The sequence below is a fragment of the Amphiura filiformis genome, chromosome 5 (assembly GCF_039555335.1).
Source record: "Amphiura filiformis chromosome 5, Afil_fr2py, whole genome shotgun sequence".
In the NCBI taxonomy this organism is placed as follows: Eukaryota; Metazoa; Echinodermata; class Ophiuroidea; order Amphilepidida; family Amphiuridae; genus Amphiura; species Amphiura filiformis.
This window is the reverse complement of record NC_092632.1, coordinates 57,318,565-57,331,962: the sequence shown is the minus strand read 5'-3', so window position 1 is coordinate 57,331,962 and position 13,398 is coordinate 57,318,565. Positions and strand designations below refer to the sequence as shown.

General features: G+C 34.7%; 1 protein-coding gene across 1 annotated transcript; it reads right to left on the bottom strand.

The window, feature by feature from the left end:
• Nucleotides 1–303: 303 nt before the first annotated feature.
• On the bottom strand, nucleotides 304–12,883 carry LOC140152295 (cytochrome P450 4F2-like). The gene is made up of 9 exons (XM_072174600.1): nucleotides 12,736–12,883; nucleotides 11,201–11,373; nucleotides 10,889–11,017; nucleotides 10,379–10,633; nucleotides 9,234–9,430; nucleotides 8,552–8,685; nucleotides 8,076–8,223; nucleotides 5,059–5,204; nucleotides 304–587 (listed from the first exon to the last, which is right to left on the bottom strand). The coding sequence occupies exons 1-9, from the start codon at nucleotides 12,881–12,883 to the stop codon at nucleotides 304–306; spliced, it is 1,614 nt and encodes a 537-aa protein (XP_072030701.1).
• Between the last annotated feature and the right edge of the window lie 515 nt (nucleotides 12,884–13,398).

The window sequence follows — 13,398 nt, the reverse complement described above, 5'->3', positions numbered from 1 at the left end:
CGACAGACTCGCAAATAACATGCGTTGCCATGGATTGATAATGAATTCAGCATTATGTTCAGTTTTCTTGTTGACAACGTTTTACGGGATCAGGGATTGCAAGGTCGGCAGGCCCCAGTTATTTTCACCGGGTCCGTCTTATTTCAAGCACTGTCTAATATCAACAGTTGATAATGGTAATTACTCAGTTTTCAAACATGCCACCTGTGCCCTGTTTGGATCAGACTATTATGGATTTACGGATGAAGGTAATTCTTCCAAATGGCACAGAATTAAAGAATTAACGTATAATGATTAAGTATATTATGTTTTCATGCCTACTGCCACTTCAATAGATACCTTTGCAAGATGTCCCCAAAACCAATGTCTGTCTGGAGCTTCCGGAAAAGATGATAAGGACTTCTCGAATATCAGTCTCTGCCGTACCATCTGAAGAAGCTTAACCAGCAGGACAGTCAGGATCATGAAGAGCATAGTTGTTAGTAATATCCTTAGCAGTGAGCCTACATCTGCTCCTGCTGGTAGTACAGACTTAAATACGGATGCAAACATTTTGGGTTTCTTTGTACGTGGTTTGTAAGATTTAACTTAATTCACAATCATAAAGTACAAATACTAAAGAATTCAAAGCAACAACAATAATTATGCAGCTGATATCTTACTACATTGAACTTTGGAACAACACAGAGTAGATATCTGACATATCAAATTCGATTCTTTTTATTTACAAACAATAACAATAATAACATATAGTCACGAGGCATTTATCGTATTTGATTTTGAGATAATCGCGTACAGTTAACCTTATATCTTTGGGCATCCAAGGTATAGGTTTTGTCAACAATTATATCATACTGGAATTACAATACTCATACAATAAAACACAAGTTATAGTATAGGGCTAATAACCTTTCGTAGTAAAGATTTGAACCCACTTCAAAAGCCAAGAAAACAATTCTGTAACTCCATTTTGCAATGACATCAAGAATTAGAGATATATATCCAATTTTTTATACCAAATGATATTTTGAATTGGTTGATTCTTTTGCTTCGACTCCTTCTACTATCCTTCTATACCCACGGTTGTTTGAAGTGATCATTTATTAATGTAATTGCATAATTTTCAATTCCAGAGTGCGCTTCAGACTCCGTATTGTACGTACAATATTGTATGTACAATACTTTTCGTGACGTCAAAAAGCATTACACTTGCAATAAATATACGTGCCACGACGAGTTGAATCAGATTAAATAACGCGCTATAACCCTGACGGTTCATTGTTTGCTAAATCCAAGCGAGGTCACCAGAAAATCTATGCAAGAGAAATTTCTACTGCTGCTGATGAAAAATCCTAGAGTGCGTTTGGAGGTTTTTTTCTGCACTTTACCAGTAGGCCTAATAAATTCATAAAAAAATAAAAATCAAATAAAGATTTAGGGCGAATGTTTTTACTCACTGCTCATCTGATCCACTTTCCCAGGAAACTAAATACCGATACTCCGTAGTTTTTCCCTGACTTTCCAGACATAATTATGAGTAAACATCAAATTTAATGTTTACAAAAATATATACATTCGTTTGCATTTTGTACATAAATATTAATAATGTACAAACAGTAAAAAAAGGGGCCTAAGAGTATGTCTATTTTTAATCATATACTAATTCCGCCATGCCCAAACATATTTTATATATATGAAATCGTGTAATGGAACCCAAATTCCAATCAAAAATAAAAACAAATTTGTTATCAAATACACTAGGCCTATACATTGTATTACAGGAATTTAATAGATAGTGCATTTTAATAAATAAATAGATTAATACGGGTAATGGACAAAAAATATTTGGCAATACCGGATTTACCACAGAGCCAGTGGATAAAGAAATTAATTAAAATTAAAACAACTTAAATGAGAAAATGAAAGCAAGGACATTTGGTGAAGTATTGTTTTAGAATTCGAAGGAGTCCTAAATGTTATCCTGGCCCAGGACACTGATTAATGTAAATTCGACCCATAGTTATTTTATCTACTTTTGTCAGCATTCAACCTGTTCAATGTGATTTATGCCTATTTTTAATAAAATTCCGAAATCTGACGTATCAACGTTGTATCGTGCACAAATTATGATTCGAGACTATTTCATTTGACACGGTTGTATGGATTTCAAAAGATCGGTCCTATAATAGATATCGATTAGAGAATTACAGCAAGAGGCTTTGAGGATGCCGTAATCCTCTTGACAATCAACCAATCAGAGAGACATATTTCAGAAATATGTTCGTACTGTTGAAACTCTTTCAACTCTGAAATATATTTCAAGTAATCTCGTTTCTCATTTAGCAGCACTTTGGCCTGCAATAAAGCCACGAAGGGATGGTAATGCTAATATACAATTTCAGTCAAATATTGGTGCAAATATACGATTTCGGTCAACTATTTGGCTATTCTTTGCCCAAAATTATGAAATGTTTATTAGTAACAACTCTTAGGAGGGTTTTCGAGTAATTTTAACGAAATAATGAGGTAAAATAAAAGAAAGCCCACTTACAATTTTGTACGCTTAACTGTGGTGTTCTAGGGGAATTAAAATATCACAATTGACATGTTTAATTCAAAATCGTTGTCCTACAAGCACGTGTTAAATGGCTCGATTCACGTTAGGTATAAGTTGGGACAGTGTCAGATTGTGTGAACATTACAAATACAAACAATAAGGTTGAAAAAAAAAGCCATTTAAAAATTATTTTAAAAGATCGCCTATTTTGTAGCTTACACTGAATAAACCAAATATCTGCCTCTGACGAAAAAAAAAAGTTTTCCATGCTGATTTGTTTTTGTAACGAGTAGGGCCTATGTTATTTCAAAAAGAAAGAAAAGGCGGATTACTTTTTAAAATCTCAACGCATTACTATTAATAGGCCTATAATTAATGAAAAAGTATAGAAGGCGTTGCATCAGGGTCTGATGAGGGGGGAGGGCACAAGCCGTTTTTGGCAGTTTTCCTATGGATTTTCTAAAATTTCAGATCAATGGGGGCCTCCCGTGCCCCTATAAAGCTACGGTTACTACATTAACACGTTTATGGATGTATTGTGATGATCATAAGTAGGCCTATAACATACACCATCATAACATGCCTCACCGATATCAACATGTAAAAAAATCATAACACAACGTGTTATAATGTAACAAATGTTATGCCAAAACTTTAAAAAATAATAAAAATATCAATATCAATAAAATCAAAACCAGAATAAATACATAGGCCTACAAAATTAATAATAAGCCTACTTAAGGAACTGACTAAATCAATATATGACTAAATATAAATTAATCTCGAAATTAATTAATCAATCAGTAATCAATCAATAAATAAATAAATAAACAAATAGGCCTAAATAAATAAATCTATAAATAAATAAGAACTGAATGTGCCATTTATATTATTATTACAATTTTAATATTTTTTTATTTTAATATCAGTATTAATATTATTAACTTTAAAGGTGCCCATTGATTATATAATAACTCAAGTACAGTTGAATACAAGAAGACATAAAAAGATGTTCATCATTCCGTGCACGAACACTCACTAAATTTACCACTCTTAGAAATTTGGCAACTCCGTATCAATTAAGCAACCAATGATTGTGTCAAAATATAAATTTTCCCGGTACATACTTTTTATTGTACGTGCAATACTTTCTGACGTCACGAAAAGTATTGTACATACAATATTGTACGTACAATACGGAGTCTGAAGCTAGCCTTACAATAGCAACAGCTATCACACTAATATACACATATATTTTTGTAGCTATTTTTAACTTAGCTTTTCTTTTCTTTATCTAATTTTCCATCTTTTTCTGCATTTTTGTGGTAATTTTAATTCTATTTGTGTGCAAATTGAGGGCGCTATTTACATATACTTTTAATTTAATTTAGGCCAATAATATGAATTATTCCTTTCATGTCACGATAGCAAGTAGTTTGATAATTTTCATGCTACATGTTACTCATTTTTATGGTGTTTTAATGTCATTATACAAGTGTCTACCCCTTGTAAAGATGCAAACGAGATTTATGATAAATAGCGCCATTAGTTCTCTGCTTTGCTTTAAAATGATAAAGTTATATATGCCATCAAACAACCGTGCATCCATCAAGTAAACATGGTAAAAACCAAACAAAAAGTGAAGTCTGTACATAGGGTCTGGGATATTGACATCATTCTGAATTAAACAATTTGAAACTCACACCTCAAATGAATCCATTCCACGAGCCAAAAGGAATGTGCATTGAACCATTCAATGCCTAATAAGTGCTTCTACAGCCCGTTCTACAGCTGTGGCATCAGAGTAGTATAGTTTAGTAGGTCTTGTGGTACTTGATCATTACCTAACATGATCGTGCAAATATTGATGGTTGATATTGATATTGAACTTAAGAACCATATAGTCTATTGAGTTTTAGAATGTACATTGTTCAATAATAGTTTCCAAAAAACACGTTTCAAATATGAAACCGGTATTAACACACAAAAATCCAGTATTTATGTAAATAGTATGTTAATCTTGCAATTCGTTTGACGATGAATTCGGTGGTCAGCAGGCAGTCCAATAATCAACCCAATGATTGCAGTATTTCAAATTTCCCGGGCAAGTCATGCGTACATGGTGCAAACATTAAAGGGTTGACACTGAACCGGATTCATATAGGAGGCATCATTATCAGAGTTGATCTATTGTATATACAAAATCTGAGGTTTGTTTTGCACGTCTGTTTCCAAACAAAACCCATTTCACCAAAAGGTTTTAGCCCGGGTTAACCTTGGTCTTACAATAGTGCGGTGGTCTCTAGGTGTGATGAATAGATGAATGCCCTTCCAGGGATATAAAGGGATAGGCATCGTAGCTATTACGTAACACACCGAATGATGTAGTTTAACTCTAGACAACGATCATGCGTTAATATTTACAAAATGGCGAATGATGTAGTTTAACTCGAACAATAGCGTGACGTAGTTTGTGGCGCTGTTCCTATATGCACTTTCACCCTCCTGGCCCTTCTTGGTTCTGCGAATAAGACTTTCGTCCGTTTCAATTGGCACAGCTGGGTTGTATGAAAACTCAAAGTTGTGTAGGAGTGTTGCACATGTAATTTTCATCTCATTCAAGGCAAAGTTTTGCCCAATGCAATTCCTAATCAAAGAAAAAAGAAAACAAATTTACACGTCATCGTATAGCAATATCCAATATCTGATGATATGTCCACCTACACCTCCGCTTCTATATAAACCATCTTAGAAACCATTACTTTATCTGCATGCACCATGCGAGCCATTACTAGGGTCGAGCCCATATGACTGAATAAACAAATACCTGACATGTAGGCCTATAACACAAGAAATACAGTGGCGAAACTAAGAGATGCGATGAGACCTCATATCTGCAAAATCAGCCAATTCCAGCTAGCCAGTTATATAGCCTCTCCGCCCCTACACCATTTTTCAAATCATACGTTTGCCTTTGAAATATACCCACACTGGTCAAATAGGCACATTTTATTCGATATGGCTACTTCAAAACACACCTGTGGCTTATACCAAGAATCAAATGATAACGGATTACAAAAGCTTAAGGGATCTAGAATGAGCGTTTATGGCGTTTCGACAGTATTTTTTGTGGGACATGAGAGCACCTCAAACGTATCGAATTGCATTCTCAATACGAAGCATGTCTTTCTGATATCAAATAATTTCCATTTTTGAAATTCACGATATAATACAAATTTTATGACAAATTATTAAAATTTGATATTTTTCAAATTTTTGATATATAACAGTCCTCGAAATAAATTTTATAAATCTAATGATATATTCTTAAAGTGTATGTAGCTGGGAGGAAAAGCCGACGATCAATTGAAAATTTTGACCTTTTATATTGAAGATATGGATTTTTTTCCCCAAAAGACCTATTTTTTTTGGGGTGTTTTGGGAAAATCCATATCTTCAATACAAAAGGTCAAAATTTTCAATTGATCGTCGGCTTTTCATCCCACCTACATACACTTTAAGTATAAATCATCAGATTTATAAAGTTTACTTCAAGTACTGTTAAATATCAAAAATATCAATTTTAATGATTTGCCATAAAATGTGTATTACATTGCGAATTTCAAAAATCTAAATTATTTGATATCAGAAGGACATTCTTCGTATTCAGAATGCAATTCGATATGTCTGATGTGCTCTAATGTCCCACAATAAATACTGTCCAAACGTTCATACCCCTTCCTCAATGAAACCGAACGATTTTTCTTTGTTTGCTACAACATGTATAGTTTAAGGTTGGTCTGAACCCTGGAATTATGAAAACTTTCGGGCCTCATAACTGCTAAATTATTAGTCTAAAGAATATAAAAGTATACATTTTTAGAATGGAAATGACTTGTTGAATTCATCTGTGAGGTCCAATTTGGGCCAAAATGCTCATTTTTGGAGAAAATCCAAACAAACGGGTTTTTTGGCCCAAATTTGTTCGTGCAACGTAACAAAAAAATTGTTTGGCCAAAAAAATTCTTTTATTAATTTTTAAAAACTAGATAAAAATATCTAGGGACCGTTTTTCATTTTTTTGAATTTTGACCAACTTCACCAAAAATATTTGAAATTTGGGCTTTTTATGATTTTTTGAAAATTTGGCATTTTTCGACCATTTTTGGTGCAAATTTCTCAAAGTTGGACCTCACAGATGAATTCATCAAGTCATTACATCAAGTAAATACTCTCAACTTTCATCTCATTAACATTGGCCGTGCTCGAAGACTATTGCCAAAAGATGGCAGTCTACTCCCTAATCATCAATGTGCTATCTACCGCTGATAGCAAGTAGTTCATCAATGTGATATCTACCGCTGATAGCAAGTAGTTCATCAATGTGGTATCTACCGCTGATAGCAAGTAGTTCATCAATTGGTATAATAAATGTATGTAAATGCGTCGCGAGTCGACTCGTGACTTATGATTCTACCAGGTTACCCTGCTGATTATTTTCTTTTGCTTATGTAGAAAATAATACGAAGCCACCAAAAGCCGAGAATAAATGCACAATTTCGGGTATTTTTATATTCAAATCATGCAACTATTGGACTTTGGAATTGAATTGATTACTGCAATAGTCCACTGAATGACATTGGCATGAAGCTGGAATGTGAACTCCAAACTGTTCAGCGTGCATCAGCAAAGCTAATAAAAAAAACCCGCAAGCTTGATTCTAATACATCTGAATCATGAATTACACTAGCTTCTAATCAAGCAGCGAACTGATAACAAAATTCTCACTTTGACTTCAAGGCACTCCATTGCATGAACGGAGATGCCTTAGATCTTCGAACTCTTGTTCACAACGTTTTGTTGAGCCAAGGAGAACCATAACGCCTTAACTCACAAAAGAATCTTTTGGCTCTCAACCGTCGATGTGTTTCTTTGGGTGGCAGGGCAAACTGCCGATGTACATCAAAATCAGTACATTTAAACAGTCATGAATCTCCAGAAAACACATCTTTTTCAGGAGGCAGTGACCTTTTGAGCTCCAGCGCCATATAGCATGTTTAATGATTACGTTACAGATCCCATTAAGGCGAGTGAGATAGCAGGAGTCATATGTTTCCATTTTAAGCCATTTAACTAAAACACTGCAGAGTACTACTACATTGATTTTATAGGAAATGAGTAAAGGAAGTCAATAATCGCATTTATTTTTTAATATTTCAGGTATTGCGGTTCTTGAGCGGGTTGTTTTTTTGGGGGGGGAGTTTTACCCCTCCCGAGAAAATTTTTGTACATTGGGGCGAAATGACTCCCCTGATATCAAGCCTTGGGATCTTCTTTATAGAACCCATACCATTCCTCTTGCGTGCCAGCTTGATTTGAATCAATATTGAGTACAAATACTGCTGGGTATGCTCCCGTCCGACCCGCCTTAAAAATCAAATCTCGTGCTCACGTCTCCTCACATTTTTTTTTCCTGACAATCTTTCAGCAAGTGATCCAGAAACATAAATTAAAATACCTTGGTCCGGCGGAAAATGGTACAAACGAATACGGTGGCATATTTTTCATGTTTTCTGATGAGAATCTCTCCGGATCGAAGTATTGCGGATCTTTCCAAACAGCACTGTTCATGTGTATTCCTAATAAAAGTACGGAGGCAAATGAACCTGCAGAAGACAAATACCCAACATAAACAAATGAAGAATAATTGAATACCTGAATACAAAACCCACCCAAGTCCATACTTTGGCCAAATAGAGTTAATCATGACAAATTGTTTCTTATACATAGGCCTATTCCATAGCCATGTGTTGTGATGTTTGTTTGTTTGTTTGTTTGTTTGTTTGTTTGTTTGTTTGTGATACACAGATCCTGATGGAACCCGGCTCAAGCAAATTGTCCAAGCCAGACTAAAAGCCTATAGCATGCTAAGCTATATGTAAAGAAAAGAAGGGAAAAGGATTGAATTTATTCCCTCGTTCTACAATGACTTACCAGCAGGAAGTACTGCGCCATCAGGTAATGTGATGTCACGGGTTACTCGACGTACTATAAATGGAACTGGTGAACTCCAACGCAAACTTTCCTTGATAGTCATGGTCAAATAAGGCAGATTGTTCATATCATCCCTGAAATATTATTGAGATAAGTTCTAGATGTACTTTAAAATAAATCAGTCAGTTTCCCAAAACAGCATATACATAAAACAACAATTGAGCAAAATATTATAGAAAGCACATCAGCAGGTAGGTAAGAAACGTGGTAAAGAGCACAAAGGACAGGTAGCAGGAGACCTCTTGGCCCAAGGTTTAATAATGTGACCGTATTCTGACCAAGGTTTCAGTTTGACTCAAGTCTTTGATCTACAACTCGCAGACAAAGAAAAGTTGGGCCTTTTCGTATTGTTTTGTGAATCTGTTGTAATTCCATCCATGGTACTGCCACTGATCATAGCAATACGATTCTACAGTAGCAGGCCATTCCTCAAACAGTTGTCAATCAGTCTGTCACCAACTTTCAGGTATACCACATGTATTGGAAATAGGCATATTCTCCCGGAAATTATCTTCTTTATAATATTGTATGCTAATAGAGAAATTCATATTTATCACATTTAGGCTTATACATGTAGTTCAATAATAATAGTAATAGTACCCAATAATAGTTATCAACTAACCATTCTAATTGATCGGTTCCCTTTAGCTGAAAGTATTCATCTATTTCTCGTCGACATTTATCTTGTATTTTGGGTTTCACGGCCATAGTGTAAAGAAACCACGATACGCCACTGGCTGTTGTATCGTGACCCTCAAACATAAATGTATCCACTTCATCTTGAATTTCTTGATCTGTAAGTCCTGAGCCGTCTTTATCCTGAAAGATGGTCATTAGTGTCTGTTATTACACACATGTCATGTTATATCTTTTGGTAAAGCTAGATGAGAATTAGTGTACATGTTCACGTAACCTCCTTCAACTCATTTGCATAATTTTGGAGGTAGCGGATCGTATTCTTATTCGTTGAACTCTAAATTAGTATACTTTTGGAGGTTTCCATATTTGGGTTTACCTAATTAATTATTAATGACCCGGACGTTGTTTACATCATGACGTCATTAGAGCTTATCATTCGTCCGATTCGAAACACAAAAAACACAAGCACTTTTCTTTCCATTAACGTTATATCGTGAAATACCACATAGCGGAGGTGTTAGTTTTTTTATTTAAGGAAAATATTCCTGGCGATGACCCCATGTTGACAATGGCTAAATATGCTGTATTAGTTCTGGAAAGGGTCCGGCGACGGTCCGCCATTTTTTTTCTCAGAATTTGAGGTCATTTAGTAGACTTGCCCACCAGTCGTTTTCATTATCCTAACTACAGTTTGCACATTGAAAAGTGAACTTCGACGTACGTGCTGCGAAAAATTCTTGCCGTACCTTTTTTGATTCATTTTTCAGCCGGTACGGTTACGTTTGCGGCCACGCATCGGTATAGGGATGACCGGTTCTTGTGTATATTAGAATTCTGTGTGTTATATTAGTCTTGAGGACTTTCTATATAGACAAGATACTCGGTAGATACCCGGATAAATAAGCCATTGCATCGTCCGTCAAAAGAGTATGCATGTACATTTTTTGTATAATACCACTTTTCTTTTATTTTGCAGAAAACTACCAATATACGTCTTAAGTACATTATTCATGTTATTTGCTTTCTAATAGAGAAATATAATTATAGTAATCGAACTCTGTGAATGGACTTCTTGTCATTATATAATGTTATTTTGATTTTAGATCACTTAACAATTATTAAATATACCTTAGCACTCAATAAAATATCCAAGAAGTCGATATATTTCCTGTCTTCAACTCTGTTCTTCTGTGGATCTTTTAAGGCATCTTTTCGTTTCTGGATCACGGATTTTGTATAGGTATGAACCTGTCCAGTTGCTCTGCGCCATTTGTATCCATTGTAACTCAAGTGGTAGAGTAGATTAATGTGATGTGGTAGGAAACGGATACGATCCATTGTGAGCTGAGCTAACTCTACCACACCACGGATATATGGATGCTTCTGATGGCTGATAACAAAAAGTAAAATTAATTCAAATGTATTTCCTTCTGCCTTTTGTTTTTTCAATTTGTTTTGTAATGTTTCACATCATATAAATATACTCGTTTGTTAAGTCATAGAGCGAATTTCGAAGCCTCTTTTTTCTAATAATTTTTTTTGGTTAACAGGTCGTTAAAGCTCCAAAAGGTTTGGATTAATAATAAAATGTAACGTTGCATCTTATTTTAAGTTATATTTTATCACATACCCTTTAACCTCCTCTTGGCAATTACTTTCTACGCTAAAGATGCATTTCAGAAGCCCATCCAAAGTCAGCAAACTGATATCTGTAAACATTTCCCTCGAAACTGGTTTTCCATTTGAGCACAATTTTCTCCACTTAACCTGCAATTATTGTTGAAGAAAATATTAGTTTATTTCGTACGAAATTTCAAATACATTTTGGATTCTTTTACTAAAGTTTGTATATCGGTTTTTATAAGTGACTGGATAACTTTCTTTTCGTGAGCTAGTAGTAGCAATACACTATGCTTAATACGAAATGAAAAGTATCATTGAATTCGTTACCACTAAATCATTAGCTGAGCCTTGGAAGATTTTAGCGTAGGGTTTAAGAACATCGAAATGAAACCCTGGTGTGAGGAGTCTTCTATTGCGAGCCCACTTCTTGCCAGTACTCAGCAACAAACCATCACCTAACCACGGTCGAATCATGTCGAAAATGTAGTCTTCCTTGGGCTCTGTGTCGACAGTAAAAAGTACAAGAAATAGAATTGTCATGTACAAATAAGTTTTGCTGCCCTCATGCCACCAAAAACGCTAATGTTATTGGTTTCTAGATGGGTGCCAAAACAATATACAAATGTTGAGTATTTATTAGTACCTTGGTAAGAATATTTTCATGAATATAGACTGTTCATTTCAACAAAGCTTAGCCGCGTTGGATGGAACATTTCATATTTCACCAAATGAAAATATTTTTTCCATTGAACGAATGAGAACATTCAATATTTGTTTTATATAAAACTCATATATAAAATCACCAGAAAGACAAAATAAATATAAAAATATCTAAGCTATGTTTATTTTAGGAGCAGCACCCACACGTTTTCAGCGTTTCAATGGTAGCTGCGAGAGATTGCAATGGAAAATGGACTCGCGCGGAGTGCAAAAGTCTTTTTGCTAAATATAGCGAAAATAATCAATAGTAATCAAATGACAAGAATCATTGATATATAACACGAAAGAGTTCAATGGTCTAAAAGGCACAGATTTTTGGGTAATGGTCAACTAAAATTCTTTGAATGTCGTTATTTTGACGTTTGTTCCTCTACACATAATTATATACATGTAACTACAATCCCAATAAAAGGTAATGATTCCAGCTTGGAAGGCTTGATGCGATATGCCAAAATGATTTTCCCTCAAACTTAACTTTTGAACTAAAAACTATGTATAGGGTCACCAATAAAACAGAATTGATGAAAACATCAAAAAACTCCAAATCTCACAATGTCCCTTTGTACACCCCCCCCCCCTATGTGTACTGTGGACATTACAATGTGTATTACATATTGTTGGTAAAACCAATGACGGAGACTCAAAAAGTTTTGAAATATTTTCTCAAAATATCAAGAGCTATCTTAAGAACTACTGAACCAATACTAGGCTGGTTTGTACTCATTTTAATGCATTTTTCATGCTGATTCCAAATATGGTCATGAAAATTTACATTTCTGAAATTTTTTTGAAACTGTCGTCTGCAGTCGACACCCGCGTGAAGAGAGTTAAGGTTTTCTCTTGCATACCTGCAGTGCTAGTAGTCAACTATTAGCGCGAACTGACAACCGGTACTTCAACAAAGAAGTAACCATGAAATTAAAACCGTTTATTTGGATAACAAATGGCATCACTACCCATAATTTCTTCCTCAAATGTTTTTCATTTACGGATAAAAAGTCTTATAATTGGAAATTGTATAATAATAATAATAATAATAATAATAATAATAATAATAATAATAATAATAATAATAATAATAATAATAATAATAATAATAATTAATAACAATAATAATAATAATAATTTTACCTGTCTCTTACCTGAGGTAGATAGTATAGCCTTTGCTGGTTCAGGATGGTAGATTGATATCATAGGCACGAATGGACCAAACCACATGACAGTATACTTCGGGTTAGGAAGAGCAAAACCTTCCATTGCCCACTTCTTCTCTTGTGTGTCTCCTGTCATCTTAGAAAGAAGTTGAAAACATTAACGTTACCATGGTAAAATATAGATATGCCTATCTTTATAGGAGAATAAGATCTTATAGGTCATGTTATATAGGGGAATCAATATTCGTAACTAATCATAAAATTACACCTGGCATTCTATGTTCGCACCTTTAGAACATCATTTAGAAATTTCAATGTAAACCATATCTATTACAGATAATACCTTATGAAGATGCCCCCACAACCAGTGTCTGTCTGGCGCTTCCGGCAAACCTGATAAGGCCTTCTCCATAAGCAGTCTCTGACGTATCATCTGAAGAAGTTTAACCAGAAGGATCACCGCGAGCATGAAGAGTAAAGTTGATAATAGCATCCTCAGTGATGAGCCCACGTCGCCTCCCATATTTGGGAGCATGGATTTAAAAACGGATGTAATGAACACCATGGTGTCTCATAAACTTTCACTTGCTGACGAATTATTGGTAATGGGAGAAGAGCAATCAAATGAGTCCAACTCCTATCAATATTATC

Coding starts and splice junctions, on each gene's coding strand:
- LOC140152295 (XM_072174600.1), bottom strand. CDS start 12,883: ATGACAGGAGACACACAAGAGAAGAAGTGGGCAATGGAAGGTTTTGCT. Junction 8,686..9,233: donor GGAACCGATCAATTAGAATG/GTTAGTTGATAA, acceptor ATAATATTTCAG/GGATGATATGAACAATCTGC. Junction 5,205..8,075: donor CCATTTTCCGCCGGACCAAG/GTATTTTAATTT, acceptor TTCTTTGATTAG/GAATTGCATTGGGCAAAACT.